The sequence below is a fragment of the Octopus sinensis genome, linkage group LG7, assembly GCF_006345805.1.
Source record: "Octopus sinensis linkage group LG7, ASM634580v1, whole genome shotgun sequence".
NCBI lineage: Eukaryota > Metazoa > Mollusca > Cephalopoda > Octopoda > Octopodidae > Octopus > Octopus sinensis.
This window is the reverse complement of record NC_043003.1, coordinates 51,097,822-51,110,404: the sequence shown is the minus strand read 5'-3', so window position 1 is coordinate 51,110,404 and position 12,583 is coordinate 51,097,822. Positions and strand designations below refer to the sequence as shown.

Here is a 12,583-nt window from a genome sequence, read left to right as displayed (position 1 = left end):
CCTGCCGTCGCTCGAACTCGAACCCGGGATCCCAACAAGTCGAGCGACGACGATTGACCAGGCTCGATCGATCGACGAATGTTCGCCACGTAACTCAGAGAGGAGAGAGATAACAACAACAACAACAGCAGCAGGAAGAGACACAGAGAGAGACACACAGAGGCAATTGGCTTACATTTAACAACTAGTTTATGACAATCATTACAACATCAAATACATTTAAAGATACATCAGATATATCAAAGAAAGAAACAACAGGTATACAACAAATCAAATAAATCAAAGAAAATACATGCAACAGATCAAAGCATGCAGATGCAATATACAGTTCAGAGACAATAGTTCGAATCCAATTAAAACAAATAACGTTCAATTAACGTACACATTAATGATACAGTTCAGAGTTCTTTTCTTGTATTTTTCCTTCTTTTTTCTTTAGCACTTATCAATACAATTCACATTGTTCTTTATGACACATCAACAAGCCCTTTACTCAGCACATCAACTCTTTTACATTTCAACATCAATACAACAATTCACGTTACAATTCAACAACACATACCGTTTCAATTTCTAGTTACAACTCCTACTACAATAGCCATGCCTTCTATCCGTCGTAATCCCTCTCTCGCTCTCAGTTCTCTGTGTCTGTCTTTCTCAACGCTGTCATCCTCCCACGCTCTCGCCTGTCATCTCTCAGTTCTCTGTGTCTGTCTTTCTCAGTCACAGCAGAAACAACCTGTTACTAACTTGCTCTGTCCTCGACTGGAACTGATCTACAGACTCACAGCTCCTTTTTATAAGATAGTTTCTTTGACCCTTCCCTGACCGGCAAAAGGGGAGGGGTCCTTCCAGAAGCCACCACTCTTTCTAAAACAAAGGACTATAACTTTGTATTGTAGACTTTCAGTCTCCAAGCCAAGCAAAGTAGGTCAAGAAGTACCGTGAACTGAACTATTCACAACAATATATATATATTATATATATATATATATAATATATATATATATATATATATATATAAGGATAAGATCGTTAATTTAATATTGATCTTATCAAGTGGCCAGCATGGGAATAAAAACCTTCAAAGGTAATAATTATTATTAAAATTATAATTTAGGGTATCTAAGAGATACCTCCACGCTGGAAATAGCAGCCAAAACTTGACTCTAAAACCACATTAAATATTCATATAGCACCAGGAGAGAAGACAAAAAGGACCGATAACCCCACGAAAACACTGTTCAATTTAAAATCAAGAAAAATTAATATACAGTAATTAAATACAAGTTTAAAAATTCCAAAAACAAAAATTCGTTTTTCATTCATCTTCCTTGTCCGGGCTCCCAAGTAAGTTTCCTGCCGCCTGCAGGAAAGCCTGTATTGGCAGGCCCGGACGGAAGGACACAAAATCTTCATTATTGCAGGTCCTCCTGACCTCAATTAGTTCTTCTTGTGTGATGGCCTCCACAGCCAACTGCGGAGGCCAACATGGACCGTCTATACAAACCGAGTCGTATCGTTTTCAGTCTAAAAGACTATCCAAATACATCTCAAAAACGACAAAATAAACTAGCAAAAATTACTGGATATTCTATTACAAATAGAATATCATGGTATTCAGTTAGACACATTTTTCTCTGATGAAAGAGCTCACTTGAAACTTTAGTCTCTATAACCAATTCTTGAGTACCACCAGCATACACAAATTAACAAAAAAAAAACAACGGTGTTTCAACCTGGTCACTCGACCTGCTAGAAACAGCAGCAACCAAGACTTTTTCTCAAATTACATTCTACCATTTTTGAAAACTGAAAGCATACTTTATATAACGTTGTCAAAGGTATACCCTTTAAAAGCTGGAGTGATCGCGACGACAGGGAATAATGTCAAACATGAGCTTGCTTGATCAGATTCCGTTCCGGGATAAACAACGAACTAACAAAGGAGCTAGAAATAGCAGCAGAATATCCCTCAAATTGCCTCTGATCGTCTTAAGAAAGGATGCATTGGATAGTGTTTTCCTAGGTTCGTCTTTTCGATCAAGCTATGCAGCATCAGCTTCTATTTTCCTTTATATTTCCCTCGCTGCACGGACTAAAACGCTCCATGGTGTTTCGTTACAAGTTTAAACTTCACCATGGTCGATTTTGTCGTTCATGCTTCTTAGCCAAAAGTTTGCGATCTTTTGCCAGAGCCTGAAAATCATTACATACACATAAAAGCAGTTTATCAATGTTTCGTCTAATGGGCGTGCGGGCACACTCTCACATATACACGTAGTATCCATTAGTACGTTGCACGCCCATACATACACACATCATAACATTATGCGTCGCCACAAGCAAATACACATCATCAGTACGCACGCATACACAATCAAACACAAGTACACGTGCTCTCACATATGCGAAAACATTCACAAGCAGACACAGAAACACGAATGCAGTCATATGAACAAATGTACTTATAAATTACGCAGACACGTTAAAACTCATAAACATATATAGGCACTCTTATTCTCTTCTCAGCTATTTCAATTGGTCAGAGAATATCCTCATTTTTTTTCTTTCATGATTCTGTTGTTTTTTTTTCAGATTAGTGCTCAGTCATCCAAATCGAAAATAGCTTCAATTGTTTCAGAAAATCAAATATTTATTCAGACAGCTATTTACAAGGTAACACCTATTTGTTATATACATAGCTGAATTTCAATTTCAGTGTAAACTAAGAGCGAATTGTAACTAGGTGTGAACATCATTCTAAATTATGTTTCTATTGTTGTCTAGCCTCTTAGTTAACCGTAAGTGTATCAAGGTCTGTGGAGGCGCAATGGTCCGGTGGTTAGAGCAGCGGACTCGCGGTCGGAGGATCGCGGTTTCGATTCCCAGACCGGCGTTGTGTGTGTGTTTATTGAACAAAAACACCTAAAAAAGCTCCACGAGGCTCCGGCAGGGGGTGGTGGCGACCCCTGTTGTACTCTTTTGCTACAGCTTTCTCTCACTGTTTCTTGAGTAACGCTGCGATGGACTGGCGTCCCGTCCAGCTGGGGGGAACACAGAAACCGGAAAACGGGGCCCGTGAGCCTGGCTAGGCTTGAAAAGGGCGACGTTTATCGCTTTATCGTATCAAGGTCTACACTATCGGTCGTACCTTTCTTTTTCAACTTACTAGCACTCAAATGAAGGGAACTTATTTAAATATATATGTCTTACAGTGCGAAAGCACTGTAAAAAGTAATTGGTCGTTCGTTGGTCGGTAGTCCTGAGTTCGATTTTATAGTGTAAATGTTATACATATTTATATGCGGGCATTCTGAAAATACCTCACGGAGTGACGACCGTGCCCTACTTAGTTACAAGCTGCCCTTTAGCAAGGCACAGCACCTGTTCAGCCACCCAGAGACACGGCAAAATCATGGGGCTGCAGCGTGGCGGATTGTGAAGAGGTAGCAGAAGAACTCAACTGAGCCAATGGTGCTTCTTACATTGATGCTGGGTAGAGTAATCTTAGAAGATCAATGGTCAGGACCGTCAAGCTCTATCAAGAGAGTAACTGCAACGCATTCAAAGGGGTGGCACCCATGGCTGTATAATCAGCTAATGAAAAATTCACTATGACTCAAGCTCCCAATTCGAATTCATAATAATAGGACCGAATGATGGTAGAGAGTCATGGAAATCCGTGAAAGCAACGAAAAGAAAATATAATTGTTAATCGGTAGAAGAAAAAAAAATTGATAAGTTTCTTTGTGTATTTAATATATCTTTTTACACATTCATATATCCCTTTAAAGTCTATTAGATCATCTAATTATAGTCGATATTTTATATTCATTTATCACCGTGGTCGACCAGGCTATCAGATGTTGCTACACATCGCTGGTCACAATGCACTTCGCATTGTTTTAGCCTTCAAATGATGCTACCCCGCTGGCTAAGCGAGCAGGCCAACAGAAGAAAGAGTGAGAGAAAGTTGTGGCGAAAGCGTACAGCAGGGATCGCCACCCCCCCCTGCCGGAGCCTCGCGGAGCTTTTGTTGTTTTCGCTCAATAAACACTCACAACGCCCGGTCTGGGAATCGAAACCGAAATTCTACGACCGCGAGTCCACTGCCCTAACCACTGGGCCATTGCACCTCCACATATTCATTTATAGTAACCAATAATAAAGGTGATGAATTATTATGTTAGCATAATATTCCATTAACTTTAGAAGTCGTCCTTCATGAGCACTGTCCCGCCTCACTTGAATAAATAATAAGTTCACCTTATAAATTTGCACTTGACATAATACAAGAGCCCAGGACCATCGTGATCAAACCATCGACCCATTGAGTTATTTCATACTTTTCATTTTCGTATTCTTTTGCAGGGAGCGCCTGTGGCAGTGAAACGATTACCTTTTCCAGATGTTGTTTTAAGCAAGCCTCTGATTAGGGAATTAAATGAGGTATAAGAATTATTTTTAACCTTCGTTAGCCCTCCATATTTAATTATAAACTGATCCTCTTAATGGATCAATTATTTTGACATGGCGTTTCATTTCAGAGCAATTATTTTTATTTCCTTTATTTAATTACAAAAAAAGTTTTTTTTTATCTTGTTTCATTTATTTTTTTATTATAGAAATTAAAATGTATTTTTACTTATTTGGATTTAAACGAGTTAACTAGGACATTGAAAAAATACATATAACTTAACTATCTTCGATTTTTTATAAGATGTATTGCTTTTAAATCAAAGGAAAATTTTAAAACATAAGAAAGACAGTTTATTTAGAATGATAATTTTTAAAAGAAGGAGTTACACACAAAGTTATCTTGCAGACATCACACATGTATCTGCTTTCCCTTCGAATCTTCTTCCCTTTAGCGTCTCTCTTCTCTGCGCATTTTGCACACTGTCTTGTAGGGTTCTTTTTCTTATCACATGGTGGTATTTCCATGGGAAAATGACCAGCTGGGGAAAATCTTGTTGGATGTGGGATCGATGATGGTCTTCCTGATTTCGTGCGTAAATAATTCTCTTATTTGTATAAATAATAGTGAATCAAAACGAGACGGTTCTAAAATGACATCAACCTCCCCCTGAATCTGAGTATGCACTGAAGTAAAAGTTCAAAACTCAGAAGCGTAAACTCTTTGAAATGGCGCCAGAATATGTGCTGCCAGGCGTACGACAACGCGAGTAAATTCGTGATTGCTCAAAAATGAAACGACACAAAACAAATAAACTCGTTTGAGTGCTAAAATTAATAGTTAATTTTGACCGAGTATACTCGTCTGGTTCTAAAAAGATACATTTGCGATACACGAGTAAACTCGGGATAATCCATTAAGGGGTTTAAAAAGTTATTAAGCCGTTGCAAAAAAAGTGGTGTGGAAATTTGCAAAACTGGGTGACAATCATTTGTTTGTAGAGGAAGACATGCTGCAGCTATTAGACTGATTTCTAACATGGACACAGGCGGTCAAATTTTGAGTGACTGGGCAGAGTTGATTACATTGTAGTACGTGAATCTGGAAAGATACGAAGCAAAGTCTAGTTAGGCAGAATTCGAACTCAAAATGTAAAATGATGCAACTAAATACTGCAACACTTTATATCCTGTTTTCTGCAGTTTTTATCTTTTGCTGGTGCTGGCATCGTTAGTGTTTTACTAACAGTACCATATAACGACTTATCATTAAAACAGTGAATTGTCAGAGCATCAAGTAGAACGCTTTATGGAATATGTTCCGACTCTCTACGCTCTAAGTTCAAACCCTGCCGAGGTTAAACTTACTTTCATCCTTTCGGGGTCAATAAGGAAAAGACAAGTGCAGGATTTTTGGATTAGCGGAATTATCAGTGTTTGAGGAGATGCATTGTGTTGTGTTCTGAGCTCTATTTCACCTCTCATCACCATTTTCCTCGTTGAGAAGCCTGCCTGAAGGCAAGAGGTTTCCAACGTTAGATGGAATGACTTGGCTATTGGAATAATATCTAGGTCATATGAATAATAATAAGAGGACAGTGCAGAGTAACTGCAAGGACCAGGGAAAAAGTGTAAGCACAAAGTTTTAAATTTCCAACCGAAAATTGTCGAATAAGCTCCTTCTTCAAACATAATGCTGATTTCCTGTGGTTTCGATTCTCTGTTAGGCTAACTTCTTTTACTTCAGGTATGCCGCTAACGCTGTCGCGAAAGGAATGGTTGCCATACATTTTTAATCGTCACGCTTAGTGTGAAATTTATAAGGGTAACAGGGAAAGAAGTTTTGAGAAGTCCTGTATAACTGAATCGTTTTGCTCTAACTGTTTAACCCCAGACAGTAATCAAGTAGACTTGTGGTCAAAGGCATTCCAGCTATGATCATCTCGTCAATTAACACACTGACCAATGTATTCTTTAAAGAAGTAAGATGTCATTTGAGATAAATTTAGTTGCTATTTCTAGCAGGTCTTGTGACTGCACAGGTACTTCCTCATTGCTTTGAGTGGTCAAGTTTTAAAAGCACAAGTGTGCAAGACATTATTACATCGAAAGGGACCTTAGATGGACGAACTTATGTAGCGAGGTAAAAGTACTCTAGCAACGAGAGAACCTCTGCGCTCGAAACAGCAGAAAAACACTCTCATATAAGACACTTCTGCCAAAGAGGTTCTATATATACAAAAAGATGGTGCGTTCAATCAAATGTAGTTTGGAGGAAAAAAAATTATAGTACATCTATTCGGAATAGGGAGGTCAAGTTTCTTGGCAATGCATAAAGCATGACGTTAATCACGGGATACACCCTAACATTCATTAAGTAGTTTACTAATTCGTCAGTGGCGATTATCTTTGATTATGTTCATATCTACAAATATAATTTGCTGTGCAAATATATTTATATTTCATGTATGATGAAATATAAAACACACACACACACATATATATATATTTCTTAAGGTACTGTGTTTTTTTAGAGTTCTGTTTTTTGAATTTACTCGGTTATGTAGATAATATATTTCTTTTAAAAACAATGTATTTAAGCATAATAGAAATATTTATTTACGAAATAAGGAGACTAACAAACGTTCACACACACGTGTGTGTGTGTGAGAACGTTTGTTTTTATATTCACTTATGTAATAAAAACTATTTTACATTAATCTGATAGGTTACTCTATAGTTTTGTAGAGTACAAAGTTTTTATTGTTAAACAAGAATATTATTGACAGTGAATTCGAAGTTTCAGCTATTTAAGCCTTCATCCGATGATGGCTTAACTGACCGAAACTTCGAAGTCATTAGCAATTACATTCTTGTTTAAGAATAATATATATATATTTGTCTCCTCATTTCGTAAATAAATATTTCTATCATGCTGGTATACATTGTTTTTAAAAGAAGTATATTAGATTTATAACCGAGTAAATTATTTGGTCGAAATTTAAAAAAGAAAACTGTTGTAACAAAAAAGCACCTTAAAAAATGAAAATGAAAATACTGAAACAGAAAGCATAGAATGACGCACATAGTTTGAGAGGGATTGATTTGAAAGTACATCTGTACTGTGATATGCAACACGATTACTCGACAAGCAATATATATATATATATTGGTCACTCACCAGTGTGAAATTAATAGCGGACCTTGAAGCAACCCAGAGAAGATTCACAAAGAAGATCGTCTCTTTGCAACAGCTCAGCTACTGGGAAAGGTTGAAACAGATAAGAGTTTACTCCCTGGAGAGAAGATGGGAGAGGTATGCAGTAATATATATCTGGAAGATCCTGGAAGGAATTGTGCCAAATTCTGGCATTGAAAACTACACTAATGCCAGAACGGGACGACACTGCATAGTGCCAAAGATCCCAGCAACGCCATCACGCTTCAGGACCAGTTACTGCAACAACCTGGGTTTCAAGGTCCTACAACTTTTTAATATTCTCCCAAAGAGTCTGAGGAACTTGCACAAAGTAGATGTAGGGGTTTTTAAATCAAAGCTAGACCTCTTCCTGTCGAGAGTCCCAGATGAACCTACCTCATGGCAAGAGGTGCAAATGAGGGTAGCTATATCAAACTCCATTCTTCACCAAGTGCTACATATTAGAGGAGGCTCTTAGTAATAACAGTGTAGCAAAACGGCGGTGCATCAGCATGGCCGCAGCTCAGAGATGAAACTAGAGACAAAAAAAATATATATATATATCTGAACCAGTCAAAGTTCCTAATCGTTTTTTCATCCTCAAATTGGTTCTGTTAATGTCTAGTATCATCTAAGTATATTAACTGTTAGTTAAAGTGAATTTCGATGAAAGATATTACTGAATTTACGCTCAGCAGAATTATATTACCATTTAATATAAATATTTTATTCTGGGAGAACTTCAACGAATTGTGTTTCAGTTAAGATGGATTTTATTATTACTTCAATCATATTTATTTTTATTTAGACGAAATATATTGCAATTTTATCTATAAATATTTTAGTTTAGCAGAATGTTATTCATAATTGTTTCAAATTTTGGCACAAGACCTGAAGATTATTAATAATTTAATGAAAAATACTTGAATTTCATTGAATTTCTGTAATTACAGTTTTAGTTAAATATATTTTACTATCTACTTGCTCAGATTCGCCGAACACACCACCAAAACCTGGTTCATTTTATTGGCGCCTGTATTGAAAAAGGTGCAGTGTTAATATTAAATGAATACTGTAACAAAGGCAGTCTTCATGTAAGTTATACTTCTTCTTCTTCTTCTTCTTCTTCTTCTTCTTCTTCTTCTTCTTCTTCTTCTTCTTCTAATCAGGACTCACGCCATTAGCCACAAAGAATAATCTCTAATTCGAGCCTACTCTAAGCTACAAAGAATGCGTGTGGCAACTTGAAGATCCACCCACCACACGCGATACACTGGCGGTTGTTATCCTCATTCCGTAAACGGTGGTTTTTAACGGGTAGAGAGCTGAACCATCCTGGAGTACAGAGGATTCGCAATCTAACTAGGATCTGAAAGTTTACCACACCATAATGGGTTACATCATGATTCCTCTGCTTTGTGACAGAAGTAGGAAGAAAGAGTGAGAGAAAGTTGTGGTGAAAGAGTACAAGGGGGTTCACCATCCTCCTCCACCGGAGCCTCATGGAGCTTTGGTGTTTTTGCTCAATAAACACTCACTTACGACCGCAAGTCCGCTGCCCTAACCATTGGGCCATTGGGCCTCCACTCATGTTGCGTACAAGTTCGGTCCAAGATTAAAGTATCTAATATGGCCATTCTTTTTTGGAACAGTAAAGTGATTTGAGGGAGATTTGGTTTTATTTTTTGAAAGTGGCTCACTCATTAGGTGGATCAGTCTTTGTTTGTTTTTTTGATATACAAAGCTTAGATTTTGCTGGATAAGGACTGTAATCAATTGATCATTCAACAAACAAAAGCTGATGCAAAGTCTACCGGGATGGTGTCTGAGCTTACAGCCTAGAAAGGAGAAACTAAAAACCGGTACAATATTCCCTGATCACCTTAGTGATAACCTCAGAAATAACTAGCTCAATAGAAAAGAGAAGTGAAAATGGACGTTCTTGAAAGCAAAGTGAAATATCGGGATTGTAAAAGATCGTTGCTTGCTGATGCCGTTCGCTGACAGAATACATATAATCTAAAACTATACAGATGACGTCATTTTTACACAGAAGTTGCCCATCGTCTTTAATACTATACGACGTATCGACTCTTTTGGCATTAGAATTCAGACAAGAAATTATTGATACAGAACGAAATTGAAGACAATCGCAATCTTTAACTTAAAGAAACTAGTTGAGCACTACTCTTTGATCAGCCTTAACTACAGGAATCAATGATAATCTTTAACACACCGACCGAAGGATCTTCCCTGCTTTTTATAGCAACGAAATACATTTTTACATATATAATCTCAGTTGTTTATGATAATATATAAAAAGATCCTTACTCACTATCTTTTTCAATTGCAATAGGATCTTTTTGCTAACGAAACAGTCACATTGGATCAAGATTTGCGTATTTCTTTCATCAAAGATCTTGTGAAGGTAAGTTCAATACGGTTTTATTAATATACAAGGTGTTTTAAAAAGTCCTTGTTCAACTTTAGACGTTAATAAATTTGGATGTGCATTCGACAGTTACACCGTAGGAACAATTTTTACAGATTTTACGCTATACATCCAACATTTTTAACATTCAACATGACTTCCACGTTTCTTGACACATCTTGCAAACTGGTTCTTCCAAATAGGCAAAGACATTCTGTTGTAGCAGTTCAGTGATTTTATGGAATGCGTCTAAGGTCCTGGTTCTCAGCTCATTTAAATAACGTGACTTCGATGAGTATGCAACGGTTTACACGATTCCATAAAAATAGTCCAATAATGTCTGATCGGACGAACTGGGTGACCAAGCAATTGATCCAGTTAGCTCTATAGAATTACTTGTCTGGAAAAAGTGTCTTTCAAAAAGCACCGCACATCCATTCAAATCGAAGTGGCTGAGTGCTCTACTTTAACGAAAGAAGATACTATTTACAAGACTGAATAATCTTTGTTTAGATATGGGAAAATTCTGCAACATTAACCAGAAGCTGTTGCATTTTTTTTTTAAAGAAGAGAGCGATTGTTAGTGAATTTCTGAGAATGAAGTAAACATTGATGGCTGGATAGGTTTATTGACGTTGCTAGCCTTTCACCTTCCAGGGATGATAATATAAGAGAACACATCCAGGGGCAGCTGGCTGGTGGAATTGTCAGAACATTGGAGAAAATGTCTTACGGTATTGGTTCTGGCTGGCGGTTTTAGTTTTGAGTTCCGAAACGGGTGTGGAGAACTTGTGTGTATCAAGGGGATAAGAAGGTGTCTTGTAAAATAATAACTGAAAGAAGACAATAAGGAAACTTCTTTTGTATTCTCTCATTCCTTGTATTCCTTGAAAGGCACATACCGCTTGTCGAGCAATGCGCCAGAGTTTGTTTATGATCTTTCTTTCTTTGCGCCCTTTTCAAGCCTAGCCAGGCTCATGGACCCAGTTTCCCAGATTCCCTACTGGACGGGACGCCAGTCCATCGCAGCGTTTCTCAAGAAACAGGAAGAATGAGAGAAAGTCGGGGCGAAAGAGTACAAGAAGAGTCGCCACCACGGAGCCTCGTGGAGCTTTAGGTTTTTTCGCTCAATAAACACACACAACGCCCGGTCTGGGAATCAAAACCGCGATCCTCCGACCGCGAGTCCGCTGCCCTAACTACTGGCCCATTGCGCCTCCACTGTTTATGATCTAAAGACATATAAAGGAATAATGAAACGAAAAATTGTAAATAATTATTTGAATTTAAAAGGCTTTTCTTCCCCAAATCATTCAGTTTAATAAAGAAATTTTGGAGATTTTTTCTGTTGCAATTATTCCGTCTCAGTCTGTATATTTTCTTCCTTTCTTTTTAAAATTCTTTTCCGTACATGTAATTGTCTGGTGATTTGATGTGAGACAGTGTTGAAACTAAAGCAATTGCAGTGTGGAAAACGCATGTCAGCCATTAAGACAAACTTATCTTCGCTCAAATACTTAACATTTGGTGTTAAAACTTTCGTTGCTCAATTTGCGGCCTGATCACTGACACAGTTCCATTAATTAGAGCTACAAAAATTTTCATACAGAATAATATATTTTTCTTTTTGTTTTTTTCATTAAGGGAATGATCTTTCTGCACGATTCTGATATAAAGTCGCACGGACGGTTAACCTCTTCCAACTGTGTTATTGATGGACGCTTCGTATTAAAGGTCTCTGACTATGGACTTGGTCAGCTCTATAAACAGAATATCTACCCTCCGAAGTTCAGTGAGGAATACAAAAGTTAGTCTTTTTGCTCAATGTAGTTGCTTTATCCGTAATTTTCCCGCCGATTTGTACATATTTCTGCCACACACACACACACACACACAGCCAAACATATACAAAACAATAAGGTTTTGCACAGTCTCCGTTATATAATTTTTCTCACAAGGCATTGTTTAACCTTGGGCTATGCTATAAGATACTTTCCCGAGGCACTGCTAAATGGCATCAAACTTAGCAGCGAAATTCTTAATCACACGGCCATGACACCTCCTGATAACCAATAAATATGACCATCATTATATATTTCTTTATTGCCCACAAGGGGCTAAACATAGAGGGGACAAACAAAGACAGACAAAGGGATTAAGTCGATTACATCGACCACAGTGCGTAACCGGTACTTTATTTATCGACCCCGGAAGGATGAAAGGCAATGTTGACCTCGGCGGAATTTGAACGCAGAACGTAACGGCAGACGAAATACGGCTACGCATTTCGCTCGGCGTGCTAACGATTCTGCCAGTTCGTGTTTTATCACATACCTTTAATTGTATTTATACGGACTTTTCGCTAGTGTTTCGCCGACGATTAAATTCTTTATTAGTTTATATATATATATATATATGATCTTGTTTAGGCATTGCACGGCGAATAACCTAGTGTAGAACTCAATATACACATGCTTCAGAACGAACCGTTAGCCGAGTACAGGCAGTAATGAGAATATGAGAATATATGTATA

At 37.6% G+C, this 12,583-nt stretch overlaps 1 protein-coding gene and 1 long non-coding RNA gene across 2 annotated transcripts in view; one reads left to right on the top strand and one right to left on the bottom strand.

Moving 5' to 3' along the window:
- Window positions 1-7,278, bottom strand: part of LOC118764239 — a 16,108-nt gene extending 8,830 nt beyond the window's left edge. Inside the window, exon 1 of the long non-coding RNA XR_005000036.1 lies at window positions 7,094-7,278. This is a non-coding gene — a long non-coding RNA (uncharacterized LOC118764239). The remainder of the gene's footprint in view (window positions 1-7,093) is intronic.
- The window catches only part of LOC115214401 (atrial natriuretic peptide receptor 1-like), a 300,999-nt gene that overhangs the window by 49,180 nt on the left and 239,236 nt on the right, over window positions 1-12,583 (top strand). The window contains exons 10-14 of the mRNA XM_029783597.2: window positions 2,599-2,679; window positions 4,375-4,452; window positions 8,608-8,712; window positions 9,975-10,046; window positions 11,694-11,856. Coding sequence (XP_029639457.2) covers window positions 2,599-2,679; window positions 4,375-4,452; window positions 8,608-8,712; window positions 9,975-10,046; window positions 11,694-11,856 — 499 coding nt within the window. The remainder of the gene's footprint in view (window positions 1-2,598; window positions 2,680-4,374; window positions 4,453-8,607; window positions 8,713-9,974; window positions 10,047-11,693; window positions 11,857-12,583) is intronic.